This window comes from Guillardia theta, assembly GCF_000315625.1.
Source record: "Guillardia theta CCMP2712 unplaced genomic scaffold GUITHscaffold_268, whole genome shotgun sequence".
Classification (NCBI taxonomy): Eukaryota; class Cryptophyceae; order Pyrenomonadales; family Geminigeraceae; genus Guillardia; species Guillardia theta.
In genome coordinates, this window is record NW_005434408.1 from 1 (window position 1) to 14,576 (window position 14,576).

The following is a 14,576-nucleotide window of genomic DNA, read 5'->3' on the forward strand; positions in this document are numbered from 1 at the left end:
GAGGAGGAGGAGGAGGAGGAGGAGGAGGAGGGATTGAAAATGCCTCACATGTACTCCTCGGGCATCTTTGTGATCTCATGGTGAATGAAGTAGAACTTGCCAAGGAAGCCAGGGTTCATGTTGAGAGATGAAGGTTTCATTCCCTCTTTGCACTGAGAGACACGTCAATAGAACTGAAGGTGATGGGGCAAAAGAATATAACATTATGTCGATTATGTGAAAGATGTTGATGATGATGATGATGATGATGATGATGATGATGATGATGATGATGATGATGATGATGATGATGATGATGGAGATGATGATGATGATGATGATGATAACATACTTTCGGCTGCACGTCATGCTTCTTGCAGACTCCTTTCTTGACATCTGAGCCAGTGTCCAGCTGCAGCCCACCAGTCATGTGACATCGAGCGAATATGACAAAAGACTCACGTCCACCCATTGATCGCCTTGTGTACCAGTCATGGCAACTTTGGTCTTGAAGCCTTGGGGCTCGCCATATGCCCAGGCTGAGAAGAATGTAAGAGAAAGAGGAGAGGAGAGAGAAGAAAGAGGAGGAGAGAACGGAGGGGAAAGAGGAGAGGAGAGAGGAGAAGAAACGCGAAAGGACGGAAGGAGCGAATGAGAATAAGGATGAGAGAGAACACAGGTGTGGACAAGAAAGAAAAGAGGAGGAGAAGGAAAGGGGGGAAAAGAGGAGGAGCAGGAGGAGATATCTTGGGTGCATCATATGAATCTGGTGGACGGAAGTCAACCAGTGTAATCAAGTGCCGAGCCGTCGAGCCACTTGAATGATCCCTGAAACGATCTTCACTGATACTGCCCCTCCCCCTCCCCCTTCTCCCCCTCATTGCTTTCCTCCTCTTCTTCCTCCTCTTCTTCCTCCTACAACTACTTCTACTACTCTCAACTACTTCTACTGCTTTCACTACTCTCCTGGTTGTACCACTACAACAACTACCAATACAAGTCCTTTCCTCCCTCTCTCTCTCCTTCTATTACATCGCTGGAGTCTCGGTAGAGGCCGATGTAGCAGTCGCCGGATCCGCACACGGAGCGAGAGATTCGCATCTCTGTGTCAACATTACTGCCAGGTAATCTCTCTCCTCCCTCCCTCTCCTCCTCCCTCTCTTCATTCCTCCCTCCCTCCCTCCCTCTCTTCATTCCTCCCTTCCTCTCTATCTCCCTCTCCCTCTCCTCCTCCTCTCTTCATTGCTCCCTTCCTCTCTCCTTTCTTCTCTTAATTCCTCCCTTCCTCTCTATCTCCCTCTCCCTCTCCTCCTCCTCCTCTCAACTTCTCCCGCCACATTCTTGTCTCCTACTCCTCACCTTGCTCGTTGTGAATGGAAGCCAGAACTCCTCCTTGCGCTTCACACGCGTCTACAACATCCTAGAGACAACAAGACCATGAGCGAGAGACGAGAGAAAGACGAGGACGAGGAGGACGAGGGCGACGAGGACGAGGGCGACGAGGACGAGGGCGAGGAGGAGGAGGAGGAGGAGAACGAGGGCGAGGAGGAGGAGGAGGAGGAGAACGAGGGCGAGGAGGAGGAGGAGGAGGAGGAGCAAGAAACTCGGATGACAAGCAGAGAAGCCGAGCAGGAGAAGCAGGCAGAATGAGGAAGAAGTGAAGTACACTGGGAACCAACTAGGAGGGAGGGGGAAGGAGAAGGCAGGAAGAGGAGGAGGAGGAGGAGGAGGAGGAGGAAGGAGAAGTTTTCAAGGGAAGGGACGGGTACCTGCCATGTTCCACTAGCCACGGAGAACCATCCGCTGTCATCCTCAAATGCGTGGTTGATAAATCCCAGCCTGAGCATCATCATCATCATTATCATCATCATCATTATCATCATCATCATTATCATCATCATCATTATCATCATCATCATCATCATCATCATCATCAGCAGCAGCAGCAGCAGCAGAAGCAGTTTCGCTCCTCCCTCCTTTCCTTGCCCTTTCCCTCGCCAAACTCCTCTCAACTCTCCCTCACCTGCAGTGACAATCGGCCGCGTACTTGGCACCAGCCGTCGCAGAGCTGTCGGGAGGGCAAAGCTGGATAGGGGCAGGACTTCAGCTGGAGAGGACGCGTAGGCGCAAACAAGTCCTACCGTAGCGAGACCGTCCCCAGAGCAGAAGCTCCCTGCTGGGCAATCGTCGCATCCTCCATTTGCAGAGGCAACGTAGCCGGGCCTGACCGAGACAGTCAAGATAGCTCAAGGTCAGCTGGGCAACAGCTGGGCAGGAGCTGGGAAGGCTCCTACTTGCAGATACAATCGTGGGAGCCCTCCGAGCTAGTCTTGTGGACTGGACAGACGTGGGAACTTCCGTCTCCTGCAGTGCAGAGTCAGGTGGATCACAAACACTCTACATCGACATCGACCTTCTCACCACAGTCATCAACATCATTGCCGTCATCATCATCATCCTCATTCACATCCTCATCATCCACGTCCTCTTCCTCATCATCCTCAACCTCATCATAACATCCTCCTCATGATCATCATCATCGTAATCGTCATCATCATCATCGTTATCTTCATAAGCTCACCAGGACAATAGCTTCCAGCAGTGCAGACGTTGCATCCTGTGCTGCTGCTTCCTGCACATCAAGTTACAACTCCCTCCTCCTCGCTTAGCCTCTCCCTCCCTCCTCCTCTCTTGTCCATCACTTCCTTCAATCTAACTTTGCCTTGATTGCTCTCCTCCCTCCTCCTCCTTCCTCTCTCTCATCTCGTCACAGTTTTGTTCTCCCTCCTCCTCTTCAGTTCTCCTCACCGTAGAAGCCTGCATTGCAGATACACTCCGACAGCTTCGACGACCCTTCCCCGCTGTTCGACGACGCCGGGCACATTTTCTTCTCCTTCCCTCCCTCGCAGTACCATCCTGTTATCCCGTCACTCCCTCCTCCCTCCCCAGCTGGCGTGCAGCTGACCTGCTGGGCACTTCTGGCAGGCATCAGGCTCTCCGTAGTATCCGGGGTTGCAGGAGCAGTCTTGGAGAGAAGAGCTTTTCTCTCCGCTGAGAACGAGAGACGAAGTGTGAAGAGGGAAGAGCGACGATGGTAAAGAGAAGGAGGGAGAAAGAGGACGAAGAGTTTTGGTTCATGAGCGAAAGGAAGTTTGGGGGTAAGAGGAACAGAGTGAGTGCAGAGGGGGAGAAGGCGGAGCAGAACAAAGAGGAGAACGAAATGGAAAAGGACGAAAAGGAATAGAAAAAGGAGGATGACAGATTGGAATAGGAAAGAAGGGAAGAGGAGGAGGAGGAGGAGGAGGAGGAGGAGGAGGAGGAGCAGCAGCAGCAGCAGCAGCATCTAATTCTACCTGTAACTATGGGCGGGGCAATCAGCTTTCGACGATCCTCCCAGGCAGTAGGATCCAGACGGACACTTGCTGCAACCCGTTGAGCTGTCAAAGTTGTAGTAGCCTGTCCCAGCTGTCAGCCACCACAATTGATGCTGCGGCCGTTGCACCAACCCGCAACGCAGGAGCAGTCTGAAAGGCCGTCGCTGCCGGACGGGCTGCTGGAGTGAGCTGGGCAGTTCTGCTGGGGGGATCAGACTGTCAAAGTTTCCTTTCGTCCCCTTACGCTGCTCGTCCCGTCGCCAGGGCAGAAGCTGCCGATGGTACAGACAAGGCAGCCCGTGCTGCTACTTCCTGCTCAACAGGTCAAGAACCACAACAGATGCTCCTGCTCCTCCCTATCCTGTCTATCTTCCTCCCCTTCCCCTTCCCCTTCCCCTTCCCCTGCTGCTGCTGCTGCTGCTGCTGCTGCTGCTTATCATTCTCCTCCTTCCCCGCCCCTCTCTTGATCCGTTGACCAATTTTCTGCATCCTTGTTTTCCTCTTGCTCCACTTCATCCCTCCTCCTCTTCAGTTCTCCTCACCGTAGAAGCCTGCATTGCAGATACACTCCGACAGCTTCGACGACCCTTCCCCGCTGTTCGACGACGCCGGGCACATTTTCTTCTCCTTCCCTCCCTCGCAGTACCATCCTGTTATCCCGTCACTCCCTCCTCCCTCCCCAGCTGGCGTGCAGCTGACCTGCTGGGCACTTCTGGCAGGCATCAGGCTCTCCGTAGTATCCGGGGTTGCAGGAGCAGTCTTGGAGAGAAGAACCAAGTGCATCACTGTAGAGTAGCATCAAACATCAAGGAGCAGGAGCAGGAGCAGGAGCAGGAGCAGAGGACAAACAAGGAGGAAAACGACGAGAAGGAGGCAATAACAGGCAAAGACAAGAGGAGGAAGAGGATATACCTGGAACTGTGCGGTGGGCACTGGACGGAGTTTCTCCCTCCGGGGCAGTAGAACCCTTCTACACATGGGGCGCAGCTGGGGCCGGAGGTCTGGCTGACGGGTGGGTTCGGCTCAAAGTAGGCTGCGGCAGGGGGTGGTCAGGGTACATTTCCCAGCTCGTCCTCAGCGTCTCACAAGGCTTGCACGTGCAGTCGTTGATGCTCTTGGTACCCACCGGGCTCGACGAGTAGGCAGGGCAGTCCTGCGCAACCAGTCAACCTCCTCATCTTCTTCTCCTCTCCTCTCCTCTTTCCTCTCTTCCTCTCCCTCCCCTCCTCTTCTCTCCATCCCATCCTGTTTCTTAGTTTTCACTACCCCCCTCCCTCCGCCTCTCGCCTTCGAAGCTGCATGATTACCCCGATCTCGTTCTTGCCGCTGCAGTACTTATCCGCAGGGCAGAGAGCACAGTCGCTGTGCGAGGTTCCGTGATAGGCAGCATTGCACAAGCACTGAGAGGCTTCTGGATCGCTGCTGGAGAACTGCGGGCAAGGGAAGGAGTTTTCTCCGCCCGGGCAGTACCTGAGCTGGCTGTCAGAGGGGCAAAAACTTGAAGGATGCAACTGACATGTTAGCAGGGCACTGCTTGCAGCTCTTGTCCTGGTTGTAGTGGGCCTTACCAAACCAACCTGAGCAAGCCATGAGAAAAACGTTCCTGTGAAGGACAGTAGAGAGCAGGTGGCTGGCGGCAGAAGGGGCAGGGGGTGCGGAGGACAGAGAGACAGTGGGAAGAAAGCAGCAACGAAAGAAGGAGGAACCAGGCAGGAGGAAGGAGGAAGCAGGCAGGAGAAAGCAAGGAGGAACCAGGCAGGAGGAAGGAGGAAGCAGGCAGGAGGAAGGAGGAACCAGGAAGGAGGGAGGAGGAAGGAGGAACCAGGAAGGAGGAAGGAGGAAGCAGGCAGGAGAAAGCAAGGAGGAACCAGGCAGGAGGAAGGAGGAAGCAGGCAGGAGGAAGGAGGAACCAGGCAGGAGAAAGGAGGAAGCAGGCAGGAGAAAGGAGGAACCAGGCAGGACGAAGGAGGAAGGAGGAAGGAGGAAGGAGGTGGGGGTAGGGGTCACCGGGAACGCAGGTGCAGTCATTGAAGGCATCGGAGCCCGGGAGGGAGGAGGCGTGAGCAGGGCAGTCGTTGACAATGTCGTCCAAGTCGTTGCCGGGGCACCACTTGCCTTTGAAGAAGTGAGACAGCACCAGGTGATTGAGCATTCAGAAGGAGCTGTCTCTTACCTCGCTCGCACTCAGCACACTTGCCGTCCTTGCCGTGCGTTCCAGGAGCACTGCACACGGGCACTGAGCAACTAGTGGGGAGGAAAGTTCGCTTCCTCCTACCATGGGCCGATCTCCGACGGGTTCGGGTCAAATACGTTGAAGTACGTTCCCTTGCCGAAGGTAAGGGGAGCGTTCTATGAGGAGAAAGTGAGAAGAGAGGAGGAAACAGCAAGTGTCTCACCTTAGACCCCTTAGAGTGGCCTGTGAAGACTCCACTGCGAGACCGCAAACATCACCAAAACACCTCTCACTCCCACGAGCACGATCCTACGTTTCGCTCTCAGGAACACCGTCCTCGGAGAACTGAGGGTCATAAATGTTGTGGAGCTCCTGCCAGGTTTATCAGTGCAAGGGGAACAAGACGTCAACTGTTCCCCACCTGACTTGAAATCTTGCGCTGAATGTCAAGCTTGGAAATGGCCTCACTGACTGAAACGGCGGACTGAGTCGGAGAGCCGCATGCGGCACGGCATGCGCTTACTTGACTTGGAGGGAGGCCTAGCGGCTGTATTGTCGTCGACGTTCACATGGAGAACAAGCACAAGAGTAGCTGTTGTTGACGTCAAGTCAGCACAGCCTGCGGTTCACCAACAGAGCTAGGCACACCTGTAATGCAAAAGGCAGCCACGATGCCGCCAAGGTATCTTGACCTGAAGGACACGCACGTTCATGTAACGTCATAACAGCTTCACTCCTTCTGCTCACCTTGACGACTTTTGATTGTCATGGACATGAACTGCAACATACGGCATAGGGATTGCACTGCCGACAGCCGTCAGAAGCAGCTACATATCCCCACTACTCCTGCCCCTTTGCACTTGCTCCCCTGCACTTCCTGTGCTCTATGTACTTCCTCTCACAACTTTCCTTCATCCTCCACCTCCTCCTCCTCCTCCTCTCCACATCTTCCCAAGGTCCTGACCTGTACGTCGCGTCCATGTCCGACAACCAATCTATTTTCGTCACCAATTGCAGGGGTCTTAGTAAATTCTAGGACCCGGTCCTATGACACTTATCGGTATCGAGGCTTGAACTTAGTCCGATTGCTAGGACACGAATTCGTAGTCATCGCTAGGACCTCCTATACGGAGGAAAGTTTGTTTGTAAAGTTTGGACCAAAGTTTGAGTTCAAAGTTTCTCAAGGCCGACTTTTGGCTATGACTCGGACCAGATTCCGAACTTCGGAAGTTCGGCCCTCGAAACTTTGGACTAAACTTTGGACCTCAAAGTTTGTAAACTTGGCGGTAAAACTTTCGTCTGATACCAGTCTATACCTGGTCAGGTTCCGCATGGCGTGCTGCTCGGAGTACTTCTTGACTGGCATGCTGCAGGAAGCGAAGTAGGCATGATGATAGGCGGTGCAGATGTTGCTGACTGGCGTGATGGAGGATGAGAAAGTCAGAATGTTAACAGACCGGGTGGATGACTCAGTGCTGCTGCCGCAGGAGCGAGACGACTATGTCACGCGGTGCACAAACGACCTTGGTGTCTACCTTTGACTTTGAGGAAGGATGGTGGAGGAAGATGACTGTATGCAGGAGTTGAAGTCTCTCGATAATTCTGCTTCAGATCCTCACCGTCTGAATCCACGGGAATGCAGAGGCTGAAAGTGTGTTACTGTATGGCTGCTTGTGCTACAGACGAGGGGTACATCATGGAAGCGAAGCTTACCCTAGCATACTTTATTATGTGAGAATGGCACTCGCTGAAAAGATGGGGTATGCAACCGTCATCGCGACAGCAAACTTGTGCTTCATGAAGACTTGTCGTGAGAACACTTCGAAACACCCTCGTGCTCTCTAACTGATCTAGGGTGCATTCCATGTTACCCAGCGGGATGCTGCTGCTTCTGCTGTAACAATCATGGAAGACTGATGAATGTCGGTCTGGCTTTTGGCCCAGTGGAGCAATGGCTCATGTAAATATGACCTTTCTAAACAATTCATGAAATTTGGATCCTCGAACTCAACGAACTGTTCGAAGCAGATTCTAGATGATCTCTTGACGGAACATATCTCATCTGACAAGATTCAGACTTGACATGTCAATTTGTCTGACTTACGATTGTTACTTTCTATCAACAATCTCACAGATGTTTACCTCTCAACAACGGTATTTTTGCAAGCCGGGATCTTCCTCTTTATATCATCAATCTCCATCGTTGCACCTTTCAGTATGATTATAGTTTTATGTATGAGCGTAATGCAGAAGATCCTTTTTGTCCTCTGTGGTGTTGTTGCATGTTGCAAATATCTGTGTTACAGCATTGTCTAGCGCGATTTTGAAAATGAATTTGAGTTCCGCGAGTACTGAGTGTGCATCTCCGATATCGTACATGATGTCATCCGTGATTGAGTACTTCACACCATCGTCAACAGTGATATCGTACATGATGTCATCCATGATTCAATACTTCACAACATCGTCAACAGTGCGATACTTGGCTCTTGAAACAATAGAGCGATGATCTTGACATGATGATGCACACATGGACAATTTTACACCAATCCATTTATTATCTCACAAATTTCACAACCACATCTGTCTATCTAGTCAACAAAGAATTATGGCATCAAAACCATCACTTGAAAGCCCCGCGGTGGTGTTCGCACGGCCCTTCATTGATGACAAATCGAACAAGGTTCTTAAAACCTCGTCATCTTCATTCAGGTAGTTTCTGTACTTGTTGATGATTTGCCATTGTTCTTCGGATAATTCATTGCTTTCGCGGTGAGAGCTCTCCTGCTCCGCTACCTCTTGGTAAACCGATTCTTCGTTCGTCATGATAATTACAATTGCTGAAACAGTTTTAACTTGATTCTGAATGCACCGAGTTGGTTCTTCTCACGACAGTTCTTCTTCTCTTGTCTTTCCAATCTTATGATCTCTGAATGAATCCGTTCTTGTTCTTCCTTGTAGTATCTTTGAGCGTATCGTCGTTCCTCCCTTCCTCCTTTTCCTTCCCGCTCCACGTGGGTTTTGGTAGCAGCGCCCCTCCTGTAGGATATTACATGAACCACCCTTTTCCTCCTGTCAACCCCCTCGATTAGACTACCCCCCTCTCCAGGCTTAAACACCCTCACCACCCCGTTCGAAGGAGCGACTGTACCCGGACACCACCCACCTTTTTCATAAACTGGGTTTTGGATACATTTGTTTTAAAGATCTATTTATAGACCATATTTCAACGAAAAAGAGTCCTTTGGAGACCTTACTCAGCAATGTGAAAAAAAAATGAAAGGAATGAAAACCCGTGCTGTCCAACCACCCTCCACCCTAGCCAATAATGTCCTCTACACCCCCTTGTTTCCCATAAGTATTGTTGGTAAATGACCCCGTACTTTAAGTAAATTTCGCACCCCTTCGAATTTAACCCCTCATAATCATTCGAGAATCTTCAAGCAACTGCTTTGAAGGTGATCGATTCTTTAATTGAGCTCTTAATCTAGACTCCTCTACCCATCCTCTCCATGAAGTCTTCCTATCACATGCCTGCTGAAGGAGAGTGAGAGATGAAATGAACTTCGAGTAAAGACGCATGCACTAATGCTTCAAGATTCATTAAATGGTGTCCTATGCAAAATGATACTACCCTCTATCATTTATGCTTTTACTACACACACTCAGACGCCCCTTCGACTCCTTCGATTTCCTACCCCCACCAGTGCAAATATTGACGAAATGAAAGTTCTTGCTCTTGTCTACCCTCATCTCAGATTCTTCAATTCTTCTCCGATACCAACTCACATACTGTCTAGCTCGTAGCATTGACCCTGTATGTCCTACAGGTCTCTTCGGGTACCACCCCCCACTTTTGGTGGCCTCCGCCCGTTTCTGTTGGTTTGCTCCTATCCGGGACTGGTATCGTGCAAGGAACCTTTCAATCTCCGTATCTAGGACCCTTGTTGTGAGGACCCCACAATTATTGACCACCCACCCCTCCAACGGATATTTTTTCATATAGATTATTATACCTCTACCCCCTATTTAAAGTGGGCTATACCTTGACCAGCCAGACGGATTTGATCCACCCGGGGGTATCATGTCTAGTCAGCTTCTTTACTCAAAGTTAAGTGAAAAATCAGTACGAGTCAGCTCTTTGTGACAGTTGTAAAGTACTGGGCGGGTGAAACTTTGAAACTTTGAGGTATAAAAGTCTAAACTTTAAACTTTCCACCAATACAGAAACTTCTGTCAGAAACTTCTCAGTGAATGGAGGTAGCCCGGGGAGCCCGAGGCCCCGGGTGCCAGAGCTGAAACTCAATTTGTACCAGTAAATTTCAAACTATCATCTTGGTATTCAAATTTTCGGTATGGATATTTAAACTATGGATTTTAATTTGATTTCCTTTGCTTCTTGCTGGCACTTGAAGGGGAGGGGGAGGAGAGAGCACAGCAGAGCACAGCACAGCACACCACACCACAGCACAGCACAGCACAGCACACCACAGCACACCACAGCACACCACAGCACACCACAGCACAGCACAGCACACCACAGCACACCACAGCACAGCACAGCACAGCACAGCACAGCACAGCAGAGCACAGCACAGCACAGCACAGCACACCACAGCAGAGCACAGCACAGCACAGCACAGCAGAGCACACCACACCACACCACACCACACCACACCACACCACACCACACCACACCACACCACACCACACCACACCACACCACACCACACCACACCACACCACACCACACCACACCACACCACACCACACCACACCACACCACACCACACCACACCACACCACACCACACCACACCACACCACAGAGGGAGATGGAGAAGGGGGGGTGAGAGGAGAAGATGAAGTGAGTTGGAAGCAGCAGGCAAGGAGGTATAGGAGGAGATGAATGTGAAGATTCAAAGGATGGAACGCCAGGAGTAGAAGGCTGTGGCGTGGAGGGGATGCAGCTTGATTGAGCTCGAGAAGCTAATATGGACAAGGAAGATTCATCAAGCCTATTGTTACATATATGTCTTTTGAATCGTGCTCATTTTCAATCATCTCGATGCTGCCTCCTCTTCTCTCATCGCTGAAGCTTCCTGTTGCAGAAGCTTCTTGTTCTCCTCGTCAAGTCTTCTGGTGCTGTGCACCGCAGCGTGCGCTGTGAGGTATGAGGGAGGGAGCAGGAGAGGGAGCAGGGAGGGAGGGCAAGAGAGGAGGTAGTGGAAGAGGAGACGAGCGGGAAGGAGGAGAGGAGGGGTGGAAGGGATGGCGGCAGGGAGGAGAAGGAGGAGCATGATTTCTTAACACGGCGACGTAGGATGCCGTACGTCGAAAATGGACGAGTGGTGGAGAGAAGGTCAATCATGCGAGTTTCAACGATATCAGGTGAGGCCTGAGGAGGAGAAGGAGGGGACAGGGAGAGCAGCAGGAGCAGCAGGAGAAGCAGCACAGTGAAGGAGAGGAGATGGGGCAGCAGCAGCAGCAGCAGCAGCAGCAGCAGCAGCAGCAGCAGCAGCAGCAGCAGCAGCATCATAGTGAAGGGGAGGAGATGGGGCAGCAGCAGATGGACAACCGTGAAGGAGTCGTAGCAGTATGATGTCAGATCATTGATGCCGTGGAGACGGGGACACAGTCTCGGGATAGGACAGGGAGCGGGACAGTGAGGAGGAGGATGAAAGCGAAATTTTGACGACTTGCTCTGCGAACAGACATGTTTTGGGCGTTTCTCAACTCGATCTTCTGCTTGTAAGTAGAACAAGACGAGAGGAAGAGATTGATTGTTGCCCGATGCTCAAATTTTGTTCATGTTACAATCAGTTGTATGGTTGCTCTCTGGTTTGCATTTGCAGCTCTGAAATGTCGGATGCTATTGGTTGTGATGCTTTTTGTCCATGAGAGTACGGTGACTGCTTGCTCGTGTTTGACTTTATTGTGTTTTTCAGCTTTCACTGCATGATATCGGTAAACCCTCCCTCCTCTCCTCCTCTCTCATCTACTCTCCTCCACTCCGCTCCACTCTTCCCTTCTATCACTTCCCTGCCTCCTGCTTTGTCCTCTCTTCTCCTCCTCTCTCCTCCCCTCTTCTCCTCTCTCCTCTCTTCTCCTCCTCTCTTCTCCTCCTCTCTCCTCCTTCTCAACTCCATGGCAGCCTCAGGCAGCTGATGATCTTGGCAACGGAAGATACAGCGGGCCATTCGGAGGTAAGAGATGACGAGTGACAGGGGGAAGGAGGGGAGGGGAGGACAGAGAAGAAGCAATTATCCTGGGATGCTGCTCTAGTCCCTAACGACAATTGCCTTGCTCTGTCCTCCTTCTCTACTCCTTCTCTCCTCTCCTCTCCTCTCCTCTCCTCTCCTCGCTTGCTCACTAGTGTCAAGGTGGGCCGGGCGGGCCTGGAGGAGGAGGAGGAGGAGGGAGAGGAGGAAGACGAGGACCGAACTTAGCAGGCCTTCGACGCTTCGAGACAAGTGAGTCGAAAGCATCATCATCATCTCCATCATCTCCATTATCATCTCCATCATCTCCATCATCATCAACAACAACAACAACAGCAACAACCTTGTGTGCTCTTCTATTCTCTCATCATCATCATCATCATCTCCATCATCATCTCCATCATCATCATCTCCATCATCATCATCATCATCATCATCAACAACAACAACAACAACAACAACAACAACAACAACAACAACAACCTTGTGTGCTCTTCTACTCTCTCTTCTCACTTTGCTCCAGTGGACGCCCCCCCCATGGGTGGAGGCGGGTGAGGTTAAAGCCTGCGAGGTGAGCGAGGAGGAGGGAGCAGATGAGCGCGTGAAGAAGGGAGAGAGCAGGAGGACGCTTAGATAAAGTTTGAGGAGGAGTAGGAGGAGGACGAAGAGGACGAGGACGAGAAGGACAAGGACAAGGACAAGGACAAGGACAAGGACAAGGACAAGGACGAGGACAAGGACAAGGACGAGGACGAGGACGAGGAGCAGAAGGCTGCATCTCCTAGTCCTGCTCTGATTTCTTGCTTCAGGTTGATCCTCGCGGGCGTTAAACTTCCGCTATTTGAAGATTTCTGTGACGTGACGCCACTGACACGGGGAGGAGAAACTTGAACAAGTTCCTCCCCGTCGAGGCGAGACGAGCAGAGAAGTGAAGAGAACAAGAACAAGCACAAGATCAAGAAGAACAAGAGAACAAGAAGTAGAGATAGAACAAGACAAGATGACTGACGGCAACGATGATCATGATATAACTGTGTGAATTAGTTCACATGATACTCAACATATGATGATCGTTGTAATAGTAAACAAGAAGAATCTGAATCTTCGTCGAGGCAAGCATGCGCGGCGACTACCGAGACAATCGTCCTTCATTTCAAACAAACTTCCTCCTCCTCCTCCTCTTCCTCCTCCTCCTCCTCCTCCTCCTCCTCTCCCTTCTCTGTCTCTTCCTCCTCTTCCTCTTGCACCCCCGAATTCCTCCTCTTATGCTCTTCGTTGCAGTCGAGGATCGTCCTTCCTCCTGTCCTCAACTTGGTACATGTGGGCCTGCCATGAAGCTCCTCCTGCTCTACCAGTCAGACCTGAATCTCTCCTCTCCCCGTCAACTCTCCTCCTCACCTTCTTTCCTCTCCTTTCTTCCTCTCGCCTCTCCCCTCCCCTCCCCTCCCCTCCCCTCCCCTCCTCCTCTTTCCCCTTCTTCTCTCCTCTTCTCCTTCTCTCCTCCTCTCTCCTCTCCTCGCTCCTCATCCTCCCTCTCCTCCTCGTGTCTCACCGAACGCTGAGTCGTCGCGAGCTCCAGCAGCAACAGCGGCGAAGCTGCTTGAGAGGCACAAGGAGGATCCAGCAAGGAAGGATCGACCAAAGAGGGAGGGAGCAGCAGCAGCAGCAGCAGTAGCAGCAGGAAGCGGAGGAGGAGGAAACTTGTTTTCCTTGCCCGTGTCGTCCGATGACAATCCTTTCCTTCCGAAATCTTCCAGCAAGTGGTCAGCAAGAGAAGGTAAAACTAGGAATAGAAGCAGGAGAGAGCAGGAGAGCAGGAGAGAGCAGGAGGGGAAAAGGAGAACCATCAGTGGCTTCCTAACCTGCATCAACCTTGAAGCCAGAAGATACAACTTGCTGCTGCTGCTTCTGATGCTGCTGCTGCTGCTCCTCCTCCTCCTCCTCCTCCTCCTCTACCAATGTCGCTGGTCCTGGAGGGATGGAACTCTCCTGCTCCTGACCTTCGAACAAGCATCTTCCTCCTCCTAGCGGCTGCTGGACCCCGAAGCGCGTCTCCTGCATGGCGAAAAACAGAAGCGGCGGCTGCCCACCTACACGGGAGGCGTGAGAAGAAGAAAACGAGGAAACAGGAGCAGAAGAGAAGGAGAGAGACTGGAAAGGAGGTCGGGGTACAGCAGCAGCAGCAGCAGCAGCAGCAGCAGCAGCAGCAGCAGCAGCAGCAGCAGCAGCAGCAGCAGCAGCAGCAGCAGCAGCAGCAGCAGCAGCAGAAGGAGGAGGAGGAAAAGAAGGAAAGAAGGAACTGGAGGAGTACGAGTAGGACAGAGGGAGGATGAGGAGGAGAATGAGGAGGAGGAGGTGGTGAAAGGAGAAATAGAAGATGAAGGGAGGGGGAGGAGGAGATGAAGGAGGAGGAGATGATGGAGGAGATGGTGGTGGAGGAGGAGGAGAAGCAACAGCAGCAGGACGAGGGTTCAGCAAGACTACCAGGTCCCACTTGAGCATTCAACCAGACGGAACGAGCCGGTCCATGAGGAAACGAAGGAGCCAACGACTCCTGAGCTTGCCTGCTCCTCCCTCCCGTCTCCTGCTCCTCTCCCCTCTCCTCCCTTCCTTCCCTTGTCCTCCCTGCTTCATTCGCACTGATAACTCCTCCTGCCATCGAACCCGCAGCCACTCCTCCTCCTATTCCTACTGCTACTCCTCCTCGACCACCACCACTGCCACCATCTCCTCCTCCTCCTCCTCCTCCTCCTCCTCCTCCTCCTTCTCCTCCTCCTCCTCCTTCTCGATGACGCTCAGTCGCTTCCATTTGTCATGCTTCCCGCCAGGA

General features: G+C 51.9%; 3 protein-coding genes across 3 annotated transcripts; all 3 read right to left on the reverse strand.

Annotated features, from left to right (window-relative positions):
* Nucleotides 1-48: 48 nt before the first annotated feature.
* On the reverse strand, nucleotides 49-6,892 carry GUITHDRAFT_149020 (hypothetical protein; the record flags this gene model as incomplete). The annotated part of the gene is made up of 30 exons (XM_005818776.1): nucleotides 49-152; nucleotides 332-391; nucleotides 442-518; nucleotides 1,339-1,399; nucleotides 1,749-1,782; nucleotides 2,003-2,064; nucleotides 2,121-2,202; nucleotides 2,274-2,343; nucleotides 2,561-2,611; nucleotides 2,788-2,895; nucleotides 2,945-3,030; nucleotides 3,333-3,466; nucleotides 3,598-3,665; nucleotides 3,896-4,003; nucleotides 4,053-4,138; nucleotides 4,266-4,386; nucleotides 4,440-4,506; nucleotides 4,661-4,823; nucleotides 4,870-4,930; nucleotides 5,361-5,468; nucleotides 5,527-5,576; nucleotides 5,629-5,702; nucleotides 5,750-5,783; nucleotides 5,840-5,898; nucleotides 5,948-5,997; nucleotides 6,050-6,118; nucleotides 6,175-6,218; nucleotides 6,274-6,330; nucleotides 6,449-6,490; nucleotides 6,843-6,892. Coding segments are annotated over 30 exons (2,240 nt in total), but the record flags the coding sequence as incomplete, so codon positions are not given.
* Nucleotides 6,893-8,064: 1,172 nt separating this feature from the next.
* Nucleotides 8,065-8,567, reverse strand: GUITHDRAFT_156473 (hypothetical protein). Its single transcript, XM_005818777.1, has one exon. The coding sequence runs from the start codon at nucleotides 8,350-8,352 to the stop codon at nucleotides 8,122-8,124; it is 231 nt and encodes a 76-aa protein (XP_005818834.1). The 5' UTR covers nucleotides 8,353-8,567; the 3' UTR covers nucleotides 8,065-8,121.
* Nucleotides 8,568-13,009: 4,442 nt separating this feature from the next.
* On the reverse strand, nucleotides 13,010-13,593 carry GUITHDRAFT_149021 (hypothetical protein; the record flags this gene model as incomplete). The annotated part of the gene is made up of 2 exons (XM_005818778.1): nucleotides 13,010-13,089; nucleotides 13,299-13,593. The coding sequence occupies 2 exons, from the start codon at nucleotides 13,591-13,593 to the stop codon at nucleotides 13,010-13,012; spliced, it is 375 nt and encodes a 124-aa protein (XP_005818835.1).
* Between the last annotated feature and the right edge of the window lie 983 nt (nucleotides 13,594-14,576).